The following is a 25,312-nucleotide window of genomic DNA, read 5'->3' as shown; positions in this document are numbered from 1 at the left end:
AGGCTTCCCTGCCTGGGCCGCCGAGGCCTGGCCAAGCCGGCCAGCAGGGCTACCTCTGACCTAGAGGAGCCCAAGGCTCTACGGGTGCCTGGCGATTCGGAGGACTGGCCTGAGCTGAAGGCCCGGCTCGGACCCCGAGGCCTGCCTGAACCCTGGGACCTGGCGAACCCGCTGGACGCTGGACGCAGCCGTCTGAGCTAGTTCCCAAGTCCGACGGCTGGTGGCGCTGTGGGGGGGTGACCCCCGTTACGATGCCTCAGTGAATAACATGAGCTTTTTACTTTGAACCTTTTCCTAACACATTTACGTACTATTTGAAGATGAAAGTCGGCGATGCTCGCGTACCGTTATTGCAGTGCGTCGTCACGTAGGCCGGATTGATCCGCACTGCTATCGTAGTGTGCCGATCTCTAGACGTTAATAAGGAATTAATGTTTATAATTTTAATTCACAATATTAATTATGAAGAAATCTACACTTTAGAATTTTATCCAGTGAGAAGGCAATTGCGATAAATTTTCTGGGAGGCACCTCACACCTCCCCTGTATCCCCCTCACACCTCCTCTGGGGAGGCGCACCTCACTGGCTAAGAACCCCTGGTTTAAGTACTCAAATATATATACATTTGGGCAGTGTCTACACTGGCATCCCTTTCCGGAAAAGGGATGCTAATGAGACACATCACAATTGCAAATCCGCGGGGGATTTAAATATCCCCCGCGGCATTTGCATTTACATGGCTGCTGCTTTTTTCCGGCTTGGGGATAAGCCGGAGAAAAGCGTCAGTCTAGACGCGATTCTCCGGAAAATAAGCCCTTTTCCAGTGGAGCTCTTATTCCTACTTTCAAGTGGACTTTTGTCGACAAAACCCCGTAGTCTAGACACACCCTGAAGTCTGAACCATATGATACTGTGATACAGCTTGACCGACCGGATCACAGCGCCCCCTTGTGACAGCATCACTAGCTACCTTCTCTGTGACAACCCCAACTTCCCCTCCCGGGCGTCGCTCTACGACTTCCTTTCCGTTCCTGCAGATCGCTGACGGCTGCTGCTCGGTGAACGTCCTTCGGCCACTCACCCGGCGGCTCACGAGACTCCGGCTCCTTCCCTGCTCCTACAGGTACTGCACCAGCCCGAGCTAACTCCCCTGCCTTCCTTCTAGTGACTGCACCCACCAGTTGCTCTATTTCTATTAGCTCCACCGTATCCACAACAGGGACTCTGACAGGTCTGAACTTTCTCCGACTCCTCGTGTCACTTCCCATCTCTCTGATTCTTCCCAGCAGCCGACCACGGTCTGACCCGTATCCGGCCAGCGACCCCCGGCTGGCAGCTGCTCGCTCTCACCTGCAGCGTGTTTCCTCTGCTGTGTCCTGTGCTTGACACCTGCCCCCTTCTCTCCCTCTCACTCCCGCATCCCTTGGAGAAAGGCCGGTCGCTCCTCCGAGGCCGCAGCCAACCGGGGGGTTCGCTCCCTCACAGTTGGATCTTGCTCCTCCGAAGCGCGCTGGGCTTTTCTGAGCCACTGTCATTGATGGGTTAATTTCCTCCCTAGCGCGCTGCAAGCCTCAAGCAGACAGAGAAGGCGACTCCTGTCACCAAATCAGCCTTTTGCTTCCCCCCCCCCCCGCCGAGTGTCTACCTTAAACTCCTCACAGCCCCCTGGGCTGCCCTGCTCACAGCTGATCTGACTGTCTCTTGGCTGGACTAAACCTCCTCCCTCTTCCTGACTGTAAGTTCTGGCAAAGTTTTCTAAAGTCAGGCGGCAGCATCTCCGACAGCTTCTACTCTTGCCCCTGGGCTGCTCCTCTTACCACAGGACGAGGGGACTGGGCAACCACATGGCAAATGACATTGAATGTGGATAAATGCAAAGTAATGCCGATTGGACGGAATAATCCTGACTACACACACAAGGGCTACGTCTAGACTGGCAGGATTTTCCAGAAATGCTTTTAATGGAAAAGTTTTCCGTTAAAAGCATTTTTGGAGCAAAGCACCTAGATTGGAGGGAGGGAGAGCTCAGTGGTTTGAGAATTGACCTGCTAAACCCAGGGTGGTGAGTTCAATCCTTGCAGAGGCCATTTGGGGCAAAAATTTGTCAGGGATGGTACTTGGTCCTGTTGTAAAAGGACCTTTCCAGTTCTAGGAGAGAGGCATCTCCATTTATTGGCACAGATGCTTTTCCACGAAAGCACTTTTTGCAGAAAAGCGTCCGTGCCAATGCAGATGCACTTTTCCGCAAAAAAGCCCCGATCACCATTTTCGCAATCGGGGCTTTTTTGCGGAAAACAAATCGGAGCTGTCTACACTGGCCCTTTTGCGCAAAAGGGCTTTTGCCCGAACGGGAGCAGCACAGTATTTCCACAAGAACACTGAGAATCTTACAGGAGATCGTCAGTGCTTTTGCGGAAATTCAAGCGGCCAGTGTAGACAGCTGGCAAGTTTTTCCAGAAAAGTGGCTGATTTTCCGGAAAAACTGGCCAGTCTAGACACAGCCCAGATGATGGGGACTAATTTAGCTACAACCACTCAAGGGAGAGACCTTGGAGCCATGGTGGAGAGTTCTCTGAAAACATCCGCTCCGTGTGTAGCAGCAGGGAAAACAGCAAATAGACGGTTAGGAATCAGTAAACAAGGGATAGAGAATAAGACCGATAATATCTCATTGCCCTTATATAAATCCACGGGACACCCACAGCTTCAATGCTGCGTACAGATGTGGTCTCCTCATCTCAGAAAGGATCTCTTGGCTTTGGAAAAGGCTCAGAAAAGGGCAAGAAAATGATTTGGGGTTTGGAACGGGTCCCATATGAAGAGAGATTAAAAAGACGGGGACACGTCATCTTAGAAAAGAGGAGCCTAAGGGGGGATAGGATAGAGGTCTGTAAAATCATGACTGGGGTGGAAAAAGTGAACCAGGGAAAGTGATTTACTTGTTCCCAAAATAAAGACCTAGGGATCACCAAAAAATGAATAGGCAGCAGTTTTAAAACAAACAAAAGGAAGTTTTTCTTCACACAGTGCACAACCTGCGGAACTCCTTGCCAGAGGATGTGACAAAGACTAGGACTGTAATGGGGTTCAAACAAGAACTACATAATTTCGTGGAGATTAGGTACATTGTTGGCTATTAGCCAGGATAGCTAGGGTTGGTATCCCTAGAGACTGTGAATGGGTTACAGGGGATTCCCTGTTCTGTACGCTCCCTCTGGGGCACCTGGAATTGGCCACTGTCGGCAGACAGGACACTGGGCTAAAAGGACCTTGGTCTGACCTAGTGCGGCTGTTCTTACGTTATGTAGAAGAGAACACAGTTCAAAACTACAATTTCATTACTGGCCAGCCTAGATAATTAGCTGTGCGTGCTACACTTCTCCTCCACTTTCAGACTCTCAAACTGAAGGCGTCTCTTCAGAGAAACAAACAGGAATTAACACCCCAAACCGGTGTTCACACTTATTTCAATGACCCCAAGGAAACAGGCGAGTGGTTGGGGGCGAGATCCCGCTCTCTTCCCACAATGGCCCTTAGCTGATCGAGAGGCTATTCCCCTGTTAGGACCTGCCAAACTGTTGGGGGAAACTGAGGCAGGTGGCTCAAGGGTGCAGCCTGGCAGAACCCAGAGGGCTAAAAAACTTGACCCCCACCCATTCTGAGAAGTGGGGCTGTTCTGGCGTCTTGAAGCCTTTCTGATGGGGTATGTAGGGACACGTGTTCTGCCGCTGCCTCCAGGGCAGGCCACCGAGCTCCGAGTTGCCGCTTCCCTTCTGGGCCCCACGTAACCTTCACCCGCCAGTAACAACGGCGCCTCACGCACCTCTCACTTCAGATCTCACAATTGCTGCCTCCTCTTGCGCCTGCCAGGATAAACCACAGACCTCTGGCCAGGGAAGGGAAAACCCACCAAGTCAAACCACGGCACAGCCAGGAAACCGGGCCCCTGCCAAGCACGTCCGAAGGGTCGAAAACGCCTCCCAGGCTAACAGGCCCCTCTGAGACGTCTCACAAGAGCAAACCCATCGGCAACATGGGCACATGGGCCACAGGCGAACTCCCCCGACAGCCACGTCACCTGCCTGCCAACAGGCGGGTCTGTGACGGACCAGGCCGAGTCTGGGCACAGCTGAGGGCGTCTGCTCAGGGCGAATTGCTCGAATCCGGGGCTACTTACAGCCCCCGACTGGTGACCTCTCCCAGTTCTCGATGCAGGCTCTAGCAGAGATGTCACAGCTGCTGGTTTAAAAGTTCTTATTGCACATCCTAGGATCAGGATGGGTTCACAGGTCTTCCGGGCTCTTCAATCCCTGCACTGCTGCCTCTGGGATGAAGTGCCGAGCTAAGAACCAAGATGGAGTCAGCCACATGGCGTCTTTATACCTCCTTCCTGGCCTCTTCTGGTCTCAGCCGGTCACCTGGTCCTCAGCCTCTCTCTGCTGGCAGCTCTTGGGTCTCCGCCCTCCTGCTATAGGTGTGTCTTTGGGCCATCAAGTGCCATTGTCCCACTGGGCCTCGCTAATTAGCATGTCTCATAGACTCATAGACTTTAAGGTCAGAAGGGACCATTATGATCATCTAGTCTGACCCCCTGCACCGTGCAGGCCACAGAATCTCGCCCACCCCTCTTAGAATAATCCTCTCACCTATGTCTCAGATATTGAAGCCTTCCAATACTTTGAAGGCCCCAACATGCAGAGAGTCCTTCAGCTGTGATCTGTGCCCAATGCTACAGAGGAAGGCGAAAAACCTCCAGGGCCTCTGCCAATCTACCCTGGAGGAAAATTCCTTCCTGACCCCAAATATGGCGATCAGCTAAACCCTGAGCATGTGGGCAAGACTCACCAGCCAGACACCCAGAAAGTTCCCTATAGCAACTCCTATCATCCCTCCATTGACCTATTTCCAACTGGAAATGAATGGTCAATTAGTTACCAAGATCATGTTATTTCATCCAACCATCCCCTTATCATAGAATCAGAACTGGAAGAGACCTCAGAAGGTCGTCAAGTCCAGCCCTCCGCTCTAGGCAGGACCAATCCCATCTAAATCAACCCGGCCAGGGCTTTGTCAAGCCGAGACTTAAATACCTCTAGGGATGGAGACTCCACTACTTCCCTAGGTAACCCATTCCAATGCTTCACTACCCTCCTAGTAAAATAGTTTTTCCTAATATCCAATCTGGACCTCTCCCACCACAACTTGAGACCATTGCTCCTTGTTCTGCCATCTGTCACTACTGAGAACAGCCTCTCTCCATCCTCTTTGGAACCTCCCTTCAGGAAGTTGAAGGCTGCTATCAAGTCCCCCCTCACTCTTCGCTTCTGCAGACTAAACAGACCCAAGTCCCTCAGCCTCTCCTCGTAGGTCATATGCTCCAGACCCCTAATCATTTTGGTTGCCCTCCGCTGGACCCTCTCCAATGCGTCCGCATCCTTTTTGTAGTGGGGGGCCCAGAACTGGACACAGTACTCCAGATGTGGCCTCACCAAAGCCGAATAAAGGGGAATAATGACATCTCTGGATCTGCTGGCAATGCTCCTCTTAATGCATCCTAATATGCCATTAGCCTTCTTGGCTACAAGGGCACACTGTTGACTCATATCTAGCTTCTCATCCACTGTAACCCCCAGGTCCTTTTCTGCAGAACTACTACTTAACTGGTTGGTCCCCAGCCTGTAACTATGCTTGGGATTCTTCCGTCCCAAGTGCAGGACTCTACACTTGTCTTTGTTGAATCTCATGAGATTTCTAGTGGCCCAATCCTCCAATTTGTCCAAGTCACTCTGGACCCTATCTCTGCCCTTAAGCGTATCTACCTCTCCCCCTAGCTTAGTGTCATCTGCAAAGTGTCATGTGTCATGTCCATAGGCCAGGCTCTTCCCAATGTTCAACCACATTCAGAGAAATATTCAGCTTCCACACAGATTACAGATTCCTACCTACAAACACAGACATTATACACTCACATCAGTAGCGTACACAGGATCAGCAGACAGTAGCTTCTATTCAACACCCCACATGGCCCCTTCTATACCATTTCTGGGGCCAGCACCCCCACCTATGGGTGCAGCAGTGATCTGGCTGCTCCCCTCCAGATCCAGTAACGTGACACCCCCAACGCAAAACTGATGCAGGAAGTGATGCCAGTAACATCACTGAGGGCATCACAGGCCTCCCCATGCTTTGGCTCTGTGTCATCGCATGTTCTAACCCAATGTTAGAAACAACAGTACAGAGCCGGATCAGTGTATGAGAACCCAGCTCGCCAAAAATAGGCTTCATTACTGCAAGGTCTGTCATAGCGACAACCACGCCCTTGCATTGTCTTAGAATCCCCAGGTAAAACTTGGTAAAACCCAGAACTAATTGGATCTGCCTTTGTAGCATGATCCCCATGTATGTCAGGTGATTTTGCCCAGAGCTGAAGAAAGTAGTGAATTTATCCAGGCCAGCTCTGGCAACTCTCTGAACCACAATTAACCTTGTGTGAATGCAGGTATTCTCATCCCAAATCGTGTAGGCATTTTTGCACTTATCCACGAAAACAAAATGGTGGCGTGCCTCAGTTTCCCTTTTCATACAGGACCTTCTGGCTGGAACCTTTTTTGTCCTGTAAGAACTTCCTGGACCAGTTACAAGCATTAACCATGAACTATCAACATCACAATGTCCTTTTACGTCCAGTCTGTCACTGGGCACATTCCCTGACAAGTTACAAGGTGTTTCCAGAACATCAGGCACATCATACATCCTTACAATTCTCTGCAACAATAATACATTGGTTACAAGAATTAACATCAGTAACAAGAACAATCCTATCTCAGGTGTATACTGACATTCTCCGTCAGGCCCCTTCTCTGGCCCCACACCATTGCAGTTTTGGCCCTTCAGGTTTAAACTGCAAATCTTCTTGGCCAAAGCAAGTCCTGCCCCTCCCCCTTGTCCTGTAGGCTCCAGGCCTGAAACCTCTGGCCTGACCAAGACAAAGGGCTGGCTGGGTGTGACCCCCTGGCTCACAATGGCCCTGGAATTCTCCCCCTTCCCCCACTCAGTGGGGTAACAGCAGTGAGCTGTAGACTCCCAAGTCTCTCCTCTGTCCCTCTCTAACCTCTGTTTCCACATGGAACCAGATATCAACCTCCCTGATTGAGTATGAGTGTCCACAGTGTCCAGAGATGGGAGCGTAACTGCCATCTCCTGCATCCTAGGGAGAGTGACCACACAGCTGTTCTGCTCTGCATACTTAGCGACCCAGTCCTTCTCCTGAATCTGAGACACTAACTTCCCACTCTCCTCACTCACCTGGGAACAATCCTGTCCCACACACACTGACTTCCCAGCAAGCTGGTCACCCACAGTCACTGGGTTAGCAGCCTGCTCCAGTTCTCTGGCTGTTCCTGCCTCCTCTGGAACAACCCTCAGTCCCTCTGAGACCTCTTCACCACCATCCACACTAGATTTGGCTACATCCAAGTCAGTGGAGTCACTGCTAACAGACAAATTCTGTCCCTCAGGCACCAAAACAAGTGCCTCACACAAGAAGCTGCTGCCTTTTACAGGCAGAGCTTTCTCCTGAATGCCTTCTCCCAGCAAGGTCCTGTCACCTCCCTCAGTCACAGCAAACTGCTTGCTACAAGCACTGCCAGGACTCTCCTCCCTATGAGCTTCCTTAAGCAGCAGTTCACCCTTCCCTGGCTCCGCAGCAGCATTACCCTGCTAAGCCACAACCAACTCCTCCTGCAATTCCCTTTCTCCCTGAGTTATCTCCAGCCCCTCTGGTGGATTCACAGATAATCCCCTCTCAGGCACACAGACAGACTCACAAGATACAAGGTCAGAGGCACCTTCTCCCCCTTTGCAGCTCTCTAGATGGCTGTAAACTTCCTCACCATCATTAGGCTCCAGAGCTAACATGCCCTCAATCTCTCCTTGTGCCCAGGCTAAGGGGTCACCCTGGTCCCACAGAGTCACTTCCCCCTCTTCCAGCAACACAGCAGCATCAGACACAACATCAGGGTCTCCACTGTCTGGTCTCTGGGGTTCTGGCAAGACACTGCCTGGATCTACCCAAGTCCCAGCATCCTCCTCCCCAGCAGACACAAACTTAGAGACACCTCCTTTCTGGGCCTTCTTTGTACCCAGACCCAACTCTGGGACAACAGCCCTGCTCTCAGCCAACACAGGCTGTGGGGCACCTTCCTCAGACAAAGGAAGAAACTCCTCCCCACACTCAGACAGGCAACCAGAGACAGTTTCTCCCTTGTCCCAACACCCCTGGCTAATCTCAGGCATACAGCTAGCCACTGGGACAGCTTCCTTTACTGCCCCACTGCTACTTCCACCCTCCAAATTGCCAGCTTGCACACACTGTGCTTCACACAAATCACTTTCAGCTTGTGCAGGTTCAATTCCACAAACCTCACCAGCCACCAACTCCTCAACTAAAACTTCACTCTGGCCAGCCACTCCAGGCTGCCCCAGAGAAACATTTCCCTGACTTCTGGGCTCTTCCTGCCCTGGTTCTGATTCCAGCCTCACCTCTGAGGCATCAGACAGGCCCTCACCCCCAGGCTCACTGCCCCCCTGCACAGACACACAGCTATCTGCCACAGGCACACATGTAGAGACACTTTCCCCTTGGTTCCAGGGAGACTGACCAGCTCCAGGAAACTTTCTCTGATTTCTGGGCTTTTTCAGCCCTGGTGCTGATTTCAGCCTCGCCTTTGAGGCACTAGACAGGCCCTTGGAAGCCTCATTCGCAGATTCACGGCTACCTGCCACAGGCAAACATTTAGAGACACTTTTCTTTCGGTTACAATAAAATTGACTAGCCCCAGAAAGCTTCCCAGAGTTACCTGTACCCCCCTCACAAACCTCATGCATGTTTCGGGGCTGGGCTACAACATTACCCCTCATGCCCACACGGTCATACACAGAACTTTCAGGAGGACACGGTTCCTTTTGTGCTCCGATTCTTTTGGGTTGAAGTTCAAATCTGGCAGCTTTTCCCCAGCCTTGATTGATTTGTCTGTCCCACTCTGCCATTCTCTCTGCATGTTCTCGGTCTCGCCTCTGTATTCTCTGCTGTGATAGCAGACGAAACTCCTCCACTTCTCATTTACATCTAAGTTGCATTCTCCTCACTGGATCCTGCTCTCTTATTTCTTCTGCAGCATTTCTGACCATTAACAAAAATGCCAGCTCCGGATTAGAAACTTCCTCATTAAAGGCAATGCCTCCTTCCGAGCACAAGAGTTCCAGAGCCTCTCTGTCCAGACTTTCATACTGTAGCTCACTCATTGCAGCTGCTCTTTACCCAACCAAACTCTCAGTAGCTAAAATCAAATTTAGACAGCGCGGGGTCCTGATCCCAAAGCTCGATTGCCCAAGATCTGTGGATCCTGCCGACTACGCCACTGTGACGGACCGGGCCGTGTCTGGGCACAACTGATGGCGTCCGCTCCGGGCGAATTGCTCAAATCCGGGGCTCCTTACAGCCCCCAGACTGGAGACCTCTCCAAACAGGCCACACACCAGTCCCACAGAGCGCTTCAGCTGCCTGCCTGAAGCCTCCCGAGCAAAACCCCTCCGACACCCCAGCAATATCCGTGCCCTAGATGGCCCCGGGCCTCATACACAGGTGGGGGGTCCTAGCACCCAATCCCACCTACCCCGAACAAGTTCTGTCCGGTTCCAAGAAACCAGCCACAGATCCCTGGTCAATTTACCCTCTGGACCTTACCCACAAATCACGCTGGGCCAATCCTTTAGAATCTAAACTCTAAAGGTTTATTCTTACAAGAAAGAAAAGCCTGAGAGTGAGGTTGTTAAAGTACAGTACGTTACATGCACCGAATCTCCCAGTCCTCGATGCAGGCTCTAGCAGAGATGTTGCAGCTGCTGGTTTAAAAGTTCTTATTGCACATCCTACGATCAGGATGGGTTCACAGGTCTTCCCGGCTCTTCGATCCCTGCAGTGCTGCCTCTGGGATGAAGTGCTGAGCTGAGAACAAAATGGAGTCCCCCACATGGCCTATTTATCCCTCCTTCCTGGCCTCTCCTTGGCCGCAGCCGGTCACCTGGCCCTCAGCCTCTCTCTGCTGCAGCTCTTAGGCCTCCGCCCTCCTGCTTTAGGTGTGTCCTTGGCCCATCGAGTGCCATTGTCCCACAGGGCCTCGCTAATTAGCATGTCCATAGGCCAGGCTCTTCCCAATGTTCAACCACATTCAGAGAAATATTCAGTTTCCACACAGATTACAGATTCCTACCTACACACACAGACATTATACACTCACATAAATAGCGTACACAGGATCAGCAGACAGTAGCTTCTATTCAACACCCCACATGGCCCCTTCTATACCATTCTTGGGGCCAACACCCCCACCTGTGGGTGCAGCAGTGATCTGGCTGCTCCCCTCCACATCCAGTAACGTGACAGGGTCCTATTCCGGGAACCGTCCCCTTCCCCGGACACCTGGCGGGACGTGGTTTGCACGAGCCACCTCAGAATTGCACCACAGTCCTGCCCTGGGGGCCGGGGCTGAAGGGCGCTGCTGCGGGGCGCAGAGCGTCAGACGGTCCCCTCAGCTCGCGGCAGGCGGGGAGCGCGGGAGAGCCCCTTACGGCCCTGCTCCCAGGACGTCAGTTACAGCCAGTGGGTCCAGTATGGGTGGGATTGTCTTGCTTTCCCATAGGAGATAGGCGCCGTGCTCCTGCCGGCGGGGGGCTAAACTGGCTGCCCAAAAAGGGAGTGTCCAGAGCCCGGCTAGAGACGATGTGGGGCGGGAGGGCAGATGGGGCTGGGTTTCCTGGCTTTCCCCCTTCCAATGTGGCCATGCTCAGTAACACAGCTGAAGCCTCTGCCCTCACTCCCCCCCCATGCTGTCACTCTCTCGCCGCCCCCCATCACAGCATGCACAGGTCGCCCCCCCAAATCCGCACTGGGGCCCCTGCTGCCGGGGCGTTCCCATCGGGCCCCTTCTGCCTGCCCTGGGGCCACGGCCGACCGCTGTCCACACCAACTATCCCCCCCCCCCCCGCCCAAGCCCAGGGGGTCGGCTCCCCAGACTCGGGCCCTGGAGCGGGCCGTTCCCCTGGGGCTCACCCCCTGCGGGTGGGGAAGGCCCTGGCTGGGCTCAGGGGTTCCTGGGCCAGGAGCTGGCTGAGAACTCGAGGGGCTCCAGGTTCCCAGCAGGAAGCCCGCTCTCCAGTCCGGGGTGCGGGGCAGAGGGCGGCTCCTGCCGCTGACACTCCAGCCACGAGCACACAGACCGACTTCCACCCCGGGGCAGCGGTGCCTCCTCCAGCCTCGTCCCTCCCCCGCCGCCCTCCACGGCCCTCGTGTGGGGCCACGTGGGCAGGGGCCACCCCCAGCCCGGGGGAGGGGCCGCGGGAGGGGGCAAATGCCCCTGCTGAGACTCGCTTGGCTCTCCAATGGGACCCCCTTGCCTGGAACCAAAGGCCCCGGGAGCGACCCAGGACACGCCTGGTCCCCGGCTCCTCCCCACCCGCAGCCCTGGCTCGGGGAGAGTCTGGCCGTGGGGAGCTGGGACCTGCCCCAGGCTGGGGGCCCGGTTCTGCCCCTCAGGCTCGGTGCAGTGAGGGGGAGCAGAAGGGCCCCGTGTGCCGAGGGAGATGGGCTCCGAGCGGTGGGTGTGGGGCAGGATTCCTCAGGCCCTTCCAGCCCGGCCAGGCCCCCAGAGAACAGCCCCACCTCTGACCCCCCATGAACTGCCCCATGGGAGGGGGGAGGGAGGAGGGGTGCTCCTGGGGGTGTCTCCAGCTCTCCTGGCCCATCTCCCCTGTGTGTTTTCTCCCCAGGGGCAGCGAGAAGATGGGGCCAGTCGCCTTCGTCACCCTCTGCCTCCTCGGCTGCCTGGTCTGCAGCCCGGCGCTGGCAGGTGAGTCCTGGCCCCTTGAGCCGGAGCCCCCGGGGGCGGGTTGCTGTGGTAGGAGCGGGGACGTGGCTCCATTCCCCTCGGGGCTGCCAGAGCCGCTGCCCGTCTCCTGCTGCTGGGGCCCCTGCCTGGGGGGCCCAGCCCCACGGCCGCTCCCAGGGAGGGGGGAGAGGAGGAGGCTGAAATGCCCCCTGGGGTCGGCTCTTGGGGATCGGGAGGGGGGGCTGAACAATGTGTGCTCAGCCCCTGGCAGCGATGGGTCCCGTCCTGCCCCCCGTGTTCCCCACCCACTGGCCGGCCCTGTCCCCACAGGGCCCCTCTCCAAGGGCTGCCCCAGGGCTCCTGGCTCCACTCTGGCTCCTCCCCCGTCCCGCCCCTGGCTGGACTGCCCCCTGCCCGGCACATTGTGCCTCTGTCCTCCCACATGTCCTGTTCCCCCACCCCCGCTGGGATAGGGCTCCCCCCGCCCTCCGCCCTGGCCCTGAGAGGGGCAGTGCCCAGCCAGTGTTCCCTGCCCTGCCCCACGGATCCCTGCTGCCCCCCTCTTTGTGCCCCACCTCCTGGACACTGCTCTCCCCTTCCCTCCCCCTCCAGCCCCCCAGCTCCTTCCGCCCAGCCCTGGGCCCCTGCTCCCCAGTTCTCCTCTGCTCGACCCTGTGACCCCCCAGCTCTGCCCCTTGGTCCTGGTGCCTCTGTCCTGCCCCTCCCCTCAGCTCCACAGTCTCCCCCCACCCCGGCCCAGGACGGGGAGAAGCTCAGGCCGGCAGGATCCCTCTGCCCGAGGCCCAGAGCTGAGTGGGGGAGCCTGTTGCTGGCTGGTCCACGTTCCCCTTCCCCAGACGGGGAGTCCCTGGGGCTCTCTGCCATGGGCCGCTCCCATCAGAAAAGGGATGGCGCAGCCTCCCCTGGGTCCTCGTGCCCCACCGCTCCCACCCCTGCGCTGACCCTGGCTGTATCTGTTGAATGGGCACATGCCCCCGGGGCGCAGACGGTCAGTCGGTGACTGGGCTGGCCAAGCAGGGGTGTCTCTGTGACGTGGGTGTGGGGCCGGAGAGCCCTTGGCCGTGCACAGCCCGTGCGGTGGGGCGGAGGGCTGTAGGGTCAGAGCCCTGGCGTCCTGGCATGGATGTTCCACGCACAATCCGAGCATCCAGCTTTCGCCTTCAGGCCTGGAGCGTCCCACAGCTCTGAGCAGGCGCTAACCATGGGGCCTCCCGCCCCCCGGCCCCTCTCTCTGCAGGGGCACGAGCCACGGCCTGTCCCAGTGGCTGGGAGAGCTATCTCGGCCACTGCTACGGATACTTCACCCAAGAGAAAAGCTGGGACGAGGCTGAGGTGAGAGGCTGGGGGCAGCAGGCTCAGGGTGCTGGGCTGGAGGCTGGGACCAGAAGGGTAAGGCTGGGTGGCAGAGGAAGGGCGACCTCCAGAACCCTAGACTCCTCGGGCGGGCAGAGTCCTCAGGAGTCACCGAGTCCAGCCCCTGCCCAAAGCAGGACCAACCCGATTCCATCAGCCCAGCCAGGGCTTGGTCAAGCCGGGACTGAAACATCTCTGGGGATGGAGATTCCACCCCCTCCCCAGGGAACCCAGCCCTGTGCTTCCCCCCCGCCCAGGGAAAGAGTTTTTCCTAATCTCCAACCTAGGATGCTCTTTCCTCTCTTGGGGTATGTCTACACTGCCACCCTCGTTCGAACTGGGGTGGCTAATGTGGGCATTCGAAGTTGCAAATGAAGCCCAGGATTTAAATATCCCAGGCTTCATTTGCAACTTCGAATGCCTACATTAGCCTCCCCAGTTCGCACTAGGGTGGTAGTGTAGACATGCCCTTGGTTAGGTGGATCCCATCTCTTCCTAACAATCCTTGTGCCCGGAACAGAGTCCGGGTACGTCTACACTACAGCGCTCATTCGAACTAACTTAGTTCGAATTAGTTAATTCGAACTAAGCTAATTCGAACTAACGCGTCTAGAACTAAAAACTAGTTCAAATTAGCGTTTTGCTAATTCGAACTAGCAAGTCCACATTGAGTGGACTCTGAACAGGGCTTAAGGATGGCCGGAAGCAGTGCCGGCAGGGCATCAGAGGAGGACTTAGAGCGTGGAGCTGCTGTCTCAGGCTAGCCAAGGGCTGCGCTTAAAGGGACCCGACCCCCACCCCGGACAGACAGTTCTCAGGGGTGCCCCGCTTGCAAAGCAGTCCTGGCTTGGATTGCCCGGAGTACCCACACTGGGCACATCACACCACTCGGACATCAGCCCGGCTGCACTTGCCGCAGGCTGCCATCTAGGGAGAGGGGGCAATTGGGGGGCTGCAGGAGAGCTTCCACCCCCAGAAGCCCTCAGAGCCAGCCCAGTCCTCCCCATCGGGGGCTCGTGCCCCATTCCTCCCTCACCTCCTTCCACTTACCCTTCCCTAGCCCCCCTTCTTATTGATGTACAAAATAAAGATAACGTTTCTTCCAACATTGACTCTGTCTTTATTGACCAAAACTGGGGGAGACTGGGAAAAGGAGGTGGGAGAGGGGAAGAGAAAGGCTGGGAGAGGGGAGGGCAACTAACATGATCAGGGGTTGGGAACAGGTCCCATATGAAGAGAGGCTACAGAGCCTGGGACTGTTCAGCTTAGAAAAGAGGAGTTGGAGCGGGGACAGGATAGAGGTCTCTAAAAGCAGGAGTTGGGTGGAGAGGGTGCATTCAGAAAAGTTCTTCCTGAGTTCCCATAAAGAAGGACTAGAGGACACCAAAGGAAAGGAATGGGTAGCAGGCTTGAAAGTAGTAAGAGAAAGTTGTTGTTCACAAAGCAAATAGTTAACCTGTGGAACTCCTTGCTGCAGGAGGCTGTGAAGGCTACAACTGGAACAGAGTTGAAAGGGAAGTGAGATCAAGTCATGGAGGTTGGGTCCATGGAGTAGTCTTAGCCAGGGGTAGGAGTGGTGTCCCTGCCCAAGGTTTGTGGAAGGCTGGAGAGGGATGGCACGAGACAAATGGCTTGGTCACTGTCTTCGGTCCATCCCCTACAGGGTCCCTAGGGTTGGCCGCTGTTGGCAGACAGGCTACTGGGCTAGATGGACCTTTGGTCTGACCCAGGACGGCCATTGTAAGCTCAGGGCTCAGGGTCGGGGGTCTCAGTGGACCCCCTCGATTTTCATGCACACCTGCTCCTGGGTGGCCAGGCTGGCAGCTCTCCTGCCCTAGATGGCCACTTTCCTGTGCCTAGTGCGGAGATCATGGACGAGGTCCACGATGTCCGCACTAGCCCAGGAAGGTGCCCGCCTCTTGCGGTCCAGGGCAAGCTCCCGGGAGCCGCCAGCCTGGTCCCGGGAAGAGGGTATGGGCTGGGGGACATCGGGTGGGTGGCTCTGTGCCGTGCCAGGTGCAGGGTCTGCTGTCTGGGTGCTGGCAGGCTTGCACCTGGCACGGGCACCGTAGCCAGCCCGTGCCCCTTTAAGGGGTCTGGGGCCGGGAGGGGGGCATAGAGTTTCCCTGGTGTTGGCCAGAGTGGCCACCAGGGAAACCTGGGGAGGGCTAGCCTCCCACTAGTTCGAATTAAGGGGCTACACACCCCTTAATTCGAACTAGTAAGTTCGAACTAGGCTTAATCCTCGTAAAATGAGGTTTTCCTAGTTCGAACTAAGCGCTCCACTAGTTCGATTCAAATTCGAACTAGTGGAGCGCTAGTGTAGCGGCTATGAATGTTAGTTCGAACTAACGTCCGTTAGTTCGAACTAACATTGTAGTGTAGACATACCCTCCCATGGTTGAAGAAACCAAAGCCCTCTCTGCGACACCACCTGCACAGCCACGCATTTACGTCCTCAATTTGACGATCCCAGCCCAGTCCTTTCCCTTCAACAGGGAGGATGGACGAGAACACCACTTGCGCTCCGAATTCTTAGATCCTTCTTCCCAGCGCTACATAATCCGCAGTGACCTGCTCCAGGTCATTCTTGGCCGTATCATTAGTTCCTACATGGAGAAGCAGGAAGGGGTAGCGATCCGAAAGTCTGGTCAGTTTTCGAAGACTTTCGGTCACATCCTGAATATGAGCTTCTGGTAAGCAGCACACCTCTCAAGATTCCCGGTCTGCACGGCAGAGGGATGGCTCAGTCCCTCTTAAGAGGGAGTCCCCAAGCACCACCACCCGTCTTCTTCTTTTCGGGGTGGTGGTCGTGGAACCCCGATCCCTAGGGCTACGCATCCCATGCCTTCTGGTAGATGGTGTGTCTCCTTCTGATCTCTTCCCTGAGAGGTCTTTGCCAAAGCATTCTCCACCGCAGTGCCTGTGCAGAGAGCCTGAAAGAGATTACTCTACAGGAATGGTGGATCTCTAAGTTGGCCTTCTTTTCCTAGAGGTTACATGCTGCCAGTTTTTTTCCTTGTCCTGTACTGCCCTGGCTGGCTCTTCAGCCTGCTGCACCTGCAGGATTAAATGCTGCCTTCTAGCGAGGAAGTCTGCATCCTCGCTGATGGAACGGAGGGTCGACACTTGGGCCTCCAGTCCTCTCATTTTTTCTTCCAAAATGGCGACCAGCTTGCACTTCGTGCAGACGAAATCCCTTCTATCCTCCGGGAGGAAGACAAACATGGCGTACACCACAGCAGCAGACCTGTCACCGCTGCCTTCCCTCGAAGAGACTCCTCAGCTGGTATTTGTATTGCCCTGAAGCTTCAAGGGGAGAAAAGAGAGAGAAAGAACAAAAAGCAGGAAAACCTCCAAACACTGGGGGGCTCCCCCCAAGGCGAAATCCAAGGCAAGCCCCCCTGTCGGCTGTTCACTGCACTCACTCTGGCTACCTTTGTTGTAGGGCTGCTGGCTCCAAGCAGGAGGCCCGTCTCAAAGCCTTGTCTCCAATCCAATCAGCCCATCAAGGCACCCCCGGAACAAAGCCCTGCCAGTTCACACTTTCCAACCTGCCAAACACACTGTCAAGGAAACGATGGCAGGCAGGCAGGTCCTCCAGGTCGCTAGGAAATGGAGCCTCCATCAGGTCCATCAAGGGCCCTGGCCAGTCCTCATCTCCCTTAAGGGCCAATACAACCTCCCACCTCGGGGGAGGGGTCTGGATCCTCCAGCAACTGGGCTCCCACTGGGCTCCTGGGTCCGTCCCAACTTGTAGCAGGCTATTGGGGTGAGACAAGACTCTGCCCACCGAAGCTGAGGAAGGGGTCCTCCCTCTCGGGATCTGTGGGTGCCCACTCTGCCTCACGACATCTCTATGAGTGTATGCAGTTCTTTTTGGGATCCCTGTTAGTCTTGGCCTTCACAGTAACCTGTGGCGAGGAGTTCCACATGGTGACTGCATGGTGTGTGGAAACAACACCTCCGCTCTGCTGTAAACCTGCTGCCTAGCGAGATCATTGGGAGCTCCTAGTGGTTGTGCTCTGGGAAGGAGTAAATAGCAGCACTTCCTCCTCTGCTTGCTCCGCACCAGACATTTAATAGACCTTTGTCCTATCCCCCGGAGTCGTCTCTTTCCAAAAGTCCAGCTCTTAGGAATCTCTCCTCATGCGGAAGCCAGGCCAGATCCTTAATCAGTTTTGTTGCCTTTTCTGAATCTTTTCCAATGCTAAGGCAGCGGTTTTTGAGCTGGCGTGACCACACTTGGACACGGTTTCCAAGAGGTGGGCATGTCATGGATGGATACAGAGTCACAATTATATTTTCTGTCCCTTTCTCTATCCTCTTCTTACTGATTCCCAACCCTCGTTTGCTGTTTTTCACTGCTGCTGCTGCTGCACTCTGAGTGGATGTTTGCGGAGAACTCTCCTCAGTGACTCCGAGATCTCTCTGGAGCGATAAGAGTCCAGAGTCCATTGGTTAGGTGCAGAGCTGGGAGTCGGTCTCCCAATGTGCGTCACTTTGCATGTATCCACCTGGATTTTCATCCGACATTTTGTTCTTGTTGCTCAGTCACCCAGTTGTGAGCTCCCCTTGTGACTGTTCCCAGCCTGCCGTGGCTGCACCTGGCCTGAGTAGCTGTGGTGTTACGCACGCCGGCAGCACACGGGAACTGCTGCCAGGGGGTCCGGCAATACGCCGCATTTATCGAGGGTGCAGCTGAAACGTTACAAACAGCACGTGCGCCATTTGCACACGCACACGCCAGCGGCTGCAATCGGTCGGGTGGCCCGTCCGGCTGAACACAAGCTGGGATCCGGGCCTCAGCCAGACACGTGTCCGATGCCCCCTTGCTGCAGAACGGCCAAAGCCTCCTCCTCTCGCCTGTCTGCCTGGCGGTTCTCCCTCAGGCAGGCCTGTGGGTCTTGCTGGGTCAGCGGGGTTTGCCCGTCCCAGATCAGCCCTTCCCCCCGTCCTCCCTCCTCACCGATGTCTGGAGCCTTCGTCCCAGCCGGGCGCGGAGCGTTCGTACAGCGGCTCCAGATCTCGCGCGTTGCTTCTCCTTTGGGCCTGTTCCTCGCACGTCCAGGTCTGTACCCGGCCCTGTGGCCCCCGGGCTGCCCCGTTCCTTCACTCCCTTCTCCTGCAAGGCCCTCAAGACCCGCATCCATGATCCCTTCCCCAGCCCCTCCCCACGTGCCCCCCATCTCACACGGAGCAGGGCAGGAAGTTCAAAGTCTCCCTTTTACTGGGGTCAGACAGACGGCTCCTGGCAGCTGGGGGAGATTGGGGGATACCCAGAAGGTTCCTGTTGGCGGGGGAAGGCGGGGGGCTGAGGCAGGCAGGAGAAGGACAGAATACCCCTAGCAATGGGAGCAGGGCGGACTGGCAGGAGACAGGCCTGGAGGAGACAGATGGGACCCTCCCCCACTCTGAGCTCCTCCTCATTCCCTCAGTCTCCCCGTCCCCCAGTCTCCTGCCTTGCATTCCCCTACACATCCCCACAGCCCTGCCCTGACTCCTGTCCCCTGCCCCACACACCCAGCCCCCTACCCCGATGGACTGGGGCAAAGACGAGTAAGTCTGCTAGCTAACAATAGTATCTAACGAGCATTTCTCTCACTGCTCTTCGCCAGGACGGCCAATGTCTTACGTTATGATACAGCTTCCCTGTGCCCAAACCCGCTGACAGAAACCTAGCTCTGACCTAACGGGCCTGAACATTTCATCCCGTGCAGCTGACATGGTGTCACCTGCAGATTTCACCAGCTCACTGCTCGCCCCTTTCCCCAGATCGTTTGAATAGGATGGGCCCCAGGACAGACCCTTGGGGGACCCCCCTAGTTACCTCTCTGCACTCGGAAACTGACCATTGATTCCTGCCCTTTGTTTTCTGTCTTGTAACCAGTTCTCAGTCCACAAAAGGACCTTCCCCCTTATCCCATGACAACCTAATTTACACAAGAGCCTTTGGTGAGGGCTCTTGTCAAAGGTTTTCTGGAAATCCAAGTATTCTCCATAGACTGGATCCCCCTTGGCCACATGCTTTTTGACCTCCTCAGAGAACGCTAGTAGATGAGTGAGGCAGGATTTCCCGTTACACAAGCCATGTTGTCTCTGGCTGTTCTCACAAGTCTTGCGCGCGTGTAAAACCCCTTGTGCCCCCCAGTCCTGTGCTTGCACGCTCCAGGCTCACACTCATCCTGGTGCAGCACAGCACGGAGAGCTCCCAGACACTGGCTGGTGCCTGCCCCCTCCTAGCTGTTCTGACCGGCTCCAGGGCTCCGTGCCCAGTGGTGGGTGGGGCCGGCTCGCTGGGCCCTTGACGGCGCCCTGGCATTGGGCTGTGTCAGTCACACGGGGCTCATGGCAGCCCTGCCCAGTGTTGCCACCTACGTCACTATTCACCGCCCAGCCTCGCCCTCCCCCCCACAGGCTGCACCCGCAGTGATCGCCCCCCACCCCCCGAGAACGTGGCTCAATCGCCCAGGCAGGAACAGGCCCTGGGGGCGGCTACGCAGCAGCAGACCCGGGGCAGGCCGGGGTCAGAGCCGAGCCGGGGCCGGCCCAGGGCCAGGGGAGCTGTGTCTGTGCCCAGAGCACTGGGGGCCAGGCAGGGGACGGGGTGGGGGTAGGCTGCTCTGCCTGCTCCTGCCATTGGCGCTGGGAGGGAGGGGCGCTACCCCGGGGGGGCGGGCCCCAGGCCTGTGCTGGACTCGCCCCTGCTGCTCCCTGGGGGGCAGAAATGGGGTAACTGGCTTTGTCCCTTCTTGGCCCAGGCCGAGTGCCAGGAGCACGGGGAGGAGATCCATCTCGTCTCCATTCTCACTGACGGAGAAAGTACCAAGCTGGCCGGCTATGTCAAGCAGCAGCAGGCAAAGACTGAACCCGTCTGGATCGGACTCTCGGACCCTGAGCATGTGAGTGCCCGGCGCCCGCTCCACCTGCAGCCCCTCCCCGGCCCTGGCTCTGTTCCCTGCTCAGTGGGGGGCTGTTGTGGGGCGGAGGGGTCCCACGAGAGCAGGATCTCAAGTGGGACGGGGTGAAAACAGGCTACAGCCGCCTGTGACGTCAGTCCCAGAGTCAGTGCCCAACACCCGGCGCAGGGCCCAGCCCGCTGTGACTGACATCCACGGTGACACTCGGCCCAGGCCTGCTGGGCTCTGACTGTTCAGCCCAGACCAAGAGTTGCCCCCCCGCTCCCGAGACGAGACGTCTAGACGAGGGTGTGGGTAAGGGGCAGCCCCTCAGGCCGAGAGAACAGGGATTTTCATGCTTCCAAGGGCTGGGCGGGTCCTGTCCTGGGGCCCCTGGCTCCGGGCCCGTCGCTGGGTCCGTGGGGCTCACGGGGTCTCCGCCCTTTGTCTCTGCAGAATCGTTCCTGGAGATGGGCCGATGGATCCCTGGCCAAATTCAGCGCCTGGAATAGGGGGCAGCCTGATCCGCCAACTAGAAACGAGCACTGCGTGGTGTTAGAGAGACCAGGTGAGCCGGCAGCTCAGCCCCCACAGAGCCTGAGACACGGACCCGGCTGCCCAGCGGCTGCAGGGCCGACCCTGGCTCCTCTGTCTGCCCTGCCCCCGCCCGGGGGGCTGACCCGGTGACATGCTGCCCCCAGCATCCCGGGTCTGTTCACGTCTGTTCCTGTGACAGGCACAAACGCAGACACACGTGTGCCCCCGACCAGGGAACGGCTTCGTCAGGGCCCAGGCCCCGTCACCTCAGCTGGCTCCTCCCCGCAGAGCCCGGCCTGTCGCTCCAGAGGCCGTTAGGTCCCGCGCTGCTTTGTGCCTGCTCCTTCAAGCAAACCAGCCTCAGCCCCATTCCCCCCCTGCCCTCCCCCCCAACCCTAACGAGAGTCGCTGAGCTCCTGTGCTACCCAGGGGAACTGGCGCAGGGAATGAAGCGCTCGAGGGGTTTTCCACCGTCCTCTGGAGTCAGGAAAGACGCACTCCCTGGATAACTCTGCGCCATGTGGCCGTTCTGCCGGGGTCAGGCCTGCTCTGGTTCCCAGCCCTTTGTTTACACTGCGAGTTACGCCCGGGGTGCCAGGGAGTCCTACAAGCACCAAACTTTGCCAGCGTTAACTTCCACGCAGTGTGCAGCGGCGGTCAGAAAGGCAAATAGGACGTTAGGAATTATTAGGAAAGGGATAGAAAATAAGACCCAGAATATCTTAGGCTATGTCTACACTGCAGGCTTCTTTCGAAAGATCGCGTCTAGACTGCAGGCGGATCTTTCGATAGAGGAAATCCGCTTTTTCGAAAGAGAGCACCCAGCGAGTCTGGATGCTCTCTTTCGAAGACGGCCTCTTTACATTGAAGAACGCCTTCCTTCGAAAGAGGAACTTTCGAAGGAAGGCGTTCTTCCTCGTGAAACGAGGTTTACCGCCATCGAAAGAAAAGCCGCGTTCTTTCGAAATAATAATCTGGAGCAGATTTCCCGGGGCAGGTCTCTTGCTGGCCCCTGCCCTGTGGCTGGGCTGGAGCAGGAGCAGGAGCACCCAGGCCAGGGGTCTCCCCGTCCCACGGAGCCTCCGTGTCTCTTTGCAGGGTGGGGCTGCTCCCTCTGGGTGCTCAGGCTCCATCCCGCCCCCTCCCCTTTGGGGCCGGGCCCAGGGGCTGGGAGCCTCCCCCAGGGCACAGAACGGGGCAGGAGAGGGGCTGCTTATGGCCAGAAGGGCCCAGCTTGCCCCTACACGCCCCCCCCCCCCCCCCCCCCGGCTCATTGCTGTTTCTCCCTCCAGATTTTAAAAAATGGGATGATTATCCCTGTGACCGGAAGTTCCCGTTTGTCTGTAAGCAAAGTGCCGGTGGGAGGAATCGGGTCCCTCCAGCGGAGCGAGTCGGGTCCCTCCAGCGCCCCTGAGCAACCAGCTCCGCCACCCTGGCTGCAAGGTCCCTGCTGCAGAGCCTCGCTGTGTGACACGCCCCCCCCCCCATCGTCCCCCCGCTCGCCTCGGCTCCACAACCCCCGCGCCGTGAAATAAACGTCCCCTGAGCATCCAGCTCTGAGCGTGTCCCTCCCTCTCGTGCCTCCCCCTGCCACGGCAGCCCTGCGAGTGGCCCGGCCCAGCACCCCGGAGCCACCCTGCGGGGAGGGGGGACGGGAATGACCCAGGAGTGAGGCCAGGCCCTCTGGTAACGCCCTGGGGCTCCGGCGCTCTGCGGCTGGCTCCGTTCGGTCCCGCTCTCTACGGTGAGTGTGCGGGTGCTGGGGGTTCTAGTCCCGCACTGGAAGGTGTTTCCCGGCTGGGGCCTCGCGCCTCTTAGGGGTGTTACTGCAACATCAGCCTCTTCTTGCCACGTTCTGTGAGCCGGGCCTCTGGCTCCCAGCCCAGCTTTGCTGTGCGTCCGCAGAGACTTGGCCCCTCGTGCCTGGGCCCCGGGCGCCCGCCTGCGACACCTGGGCCGGTGGGTCAGGCCTCTTCGTGCCCCGCTGCAAGGAGGGAACATAGGGGGGTGCTCAGAGACTCCCTTCTGAGGGGGCGGAGGCGCCCATCTGTCACCTGACATGTCGTCTCGGGAGGTGCTGCCTGCCGGGGGCCTGTACCCGAGACGTCACGGAGGCCTTGGCGAGGATTATCCGGCCCTCTGACTCCTACCCCACGTGGGCACTAATGACACTGCGAGGTGTGACACTGGGCGGCTCAAGGGTGACTCCAGGGCTCTGGGGGTCCGGGTGAAGGAGTTTGGGGCGCAGGTGGGATTCTCTTCGGTCCTTCCTGTCAAAGGTCGGGCCAGGCAGAGACAGGTGCATCCTGGGGGGGGAGGCCTGGCTGCAAAGATGGTGTCGCCAGGGGGGGCTTTGGCTCCCTAGACCACGAGCTGCTGTTGCAGGAAGGGCTGCGAGGCAGGGATGGCGTTCACCTTTCGAGGAAGGGGCAGACCGGATTTGGACACAGACTGGCTAACCTAGTGAGGGGGGCTTTAAACTAGGTTCGACGGGGACAGGTGAGCAAAGCCCACGGGTAAGTGGAGAACATGGTGACCTGGGAGACGGGTCGGAAATGGGAGGGAGCATGGGCTATAAAAGAAGAGAAAAAGGAGGGACAAGGCAGAATTGGGAGGCAAGGTCAAATTGGTATCTGAGATGCCTGTGTACAAATGCAGGGAGTGTGGGGAATAAGCAGGAAGAACTTGAAGTGCTAATAAATAAATACAACGGTGACATAGTTGGTATCCAGAGACTTGGTAGGATAATACACACGATGGGAATATTGGTACCGGAGGGTTCAGCTCGCTCAGGAAGGAGAGGCAGGGTAACCAGGGAGGAGGTGTTGCCTTATAGATTAAAAATGTACCCACTGGCCGGAGGTGGAGATGGACAGAGGAGACAACTTGTTGAGTTACTCTGGGTTAGATTAAAAGGGGTAAAAAACAAGGGTGATGTCACTAGTGGTCTAGTACAGGCCACCTACCCGGGCGGACGAGGCTTTTTGGAAACAACTCACAAAATCATCCAAAGCGCAGGATTCGGTGGTGATGGGGGATTTCAACTCTCCAGACATGTAGGGAAACTAACACAGCGGGGCGCAGACTGGCCAACACGTTCCTGGACTGCACTGGAGACAATTTTGTATTCAGAAGGTTGAAAAAGCTTGGGGGGGGGGGGGCGAGGAGGAACTGCTCTAGATTTGATTTTAACAGATCTGGAAGAACTGGCTGAGAATTTGAAAGTGGACGCAGCTCGGGAGAAAGTGACCATGAAATCCCAGAGGCCTCAAAGAAGGGGGGGCAGGGACGGAGCCCCAGAGAAGGAAGCGGGACAAGGGTATTGGGGTTGAGGTCGATCTGACATTGCACTTCCATTGGAAAAGCCATCTTCCAGCTAGACAGGCTGCAGGCCCCTGTTGTAAACAAGTGAATCAGTCGGTGTATTTCAGATGACTCAACCCAAGGGGAATGCGAAACAAACCAACCAACCCACCGTTATGTTAACCAGCATAAGGTGTTTAAGGCAGCACCCACAGACCGGAAACAGCAGATGTTCTCTCACCACCAAGGCAGCAAAACAGAGCAGCCCACAGGGGAAATGGCCAGGGTCATTCACCAGAGCAGTGGCGGAGGTCTGCAGAGCGGTCTGAAGTCACCTGTCCGGGGAGGGAGTGTGTCTGTAGCGGTATCTGCCCACTCAGGTTGTATTAACAGGCATGTCCGGCGCCAGCCTCTCCGTACCTAGACACCTCCCATTGCTGCGTACGTGGAGACAACGGCTCGGGGGTGGTGGTGGTGGCAGGGAGCCGCATCGGTCTGGAACGTCACAAAGAACGAGGGCTCCTGGGTAGCTTGGAGACTCACCAAAATACAGAGACCCCTGAGCTTCCGTGGGTAAAACCCGCTGTGGCGGGTCAGTCAAGACATGGCTGTGCACGGTGCTGTCACCCGAGCCCATTCTGGACCCGGGGGCCGTGTGTTCCTGTTCTCGGGGGAGGAGGGGGTGAGGGGAGGGGGCTGTTCTCGTGCTGTTCTGCACTGTGCTGGGGCCTGGGCCTGGCACCTGTTTGCTACGTGTGTCTCTGCCACATCCGCCCTGGCCTTGCCACGCTCCGTGGGCAGGGCCTGCCTCTTGCTCTCAGCTCCACCTCGCTGTCGAGTGGCAAAGGCTTGGCCAGCGGCGGCCTCGGCCTGCGGCCTCGCACCAGCCTGTGACACGCGGGCTCATGTTTCAGGCCCTTTTCTTGCTACTTCTCGCGCTTCCTGCTGCTTCGGCTTTTGCACGGCCCATGGGGCGGCCTTGGGGGAGGAGGAGGAGTGGGGGGCAGAGCGGGGCTAAGACCCACCTCGGTCCCCCGTCTCCCCCGAAGAGGCTGGCACGCTCCCTGCAGAAAGGTGAACGGGACACTGGACGCGGGAGAAAAGCCCGGAGACCGACACCCATCTTGGATTTACATGCTGGACTGTCTGCTGCCCCGGGAACTCCGCCGGGACCCGGCCAGGGGGCGGAGCGGCACGGAAGGGAGGGCTGCCGGGCCACCAGCAGGGGGCCTAGGGAAGAGCTGCCCTGCCACCTCGAGCCACCAGGGGGCGCGTCCGCTTTTCTTCTCACGCCTTCGCATCAGGAACGGACA

At 57.3% G+C, this 25,312-nt stretch overlaps 1 protein-coding gene across 1 annotated transcript; it reads left to right on the top strand.

Annotated features, from left to right (window-relative positions):
• Window positions 1–1,038: 1,038 nt before the first annotated feature.
• LOC142825017 (C-type lectin-like) lies at window positions 1,039–23,841 on the top strand. The gene is made up of 6 exons (XM_075916734.1): window positions 1,039–1,124; window positions 11,828–11,907; window positions 13,145–13,239; window positions 20,022–20,162; window positions 20,616–20,727; window positions 21,989–23,841. Exons 2-6 carry the CDS (start codon window positions 11,841–11,843, stop codon window positions 22,108–22,110), a joined length of 537 nt encoding a protein of 178 aa, XP_075772849.1. The 5' UTR covers window positions 1,039–1,124; window positions 11,828–11,840; the 3' UTR covers window positions 22,111–23,841.
• Window positions 23,842–25,312: the final 1,471 nt, after the last annotated feature.

Source organism: Pelodiscus sinensis, unplaced genomic scaffold, assembly GCF_049634645.1.
Source record: "Pelodiscus sinensis isolate JC-2024 unplaced genomic scaffold, ASM4963464v1 ctg58, whole genome shotgun sequence".
In the NCBI taxonomy this organism is placed as follows: domain Eukaryota; kingdom Metazoa; phylum Chordata; order Testudines; family Trionychidae; genus Pelodiscus; species Pelodiscus sinensis.
This window is presented reverse-complemented; position numbering and strand designations above follow the sequence as displayed.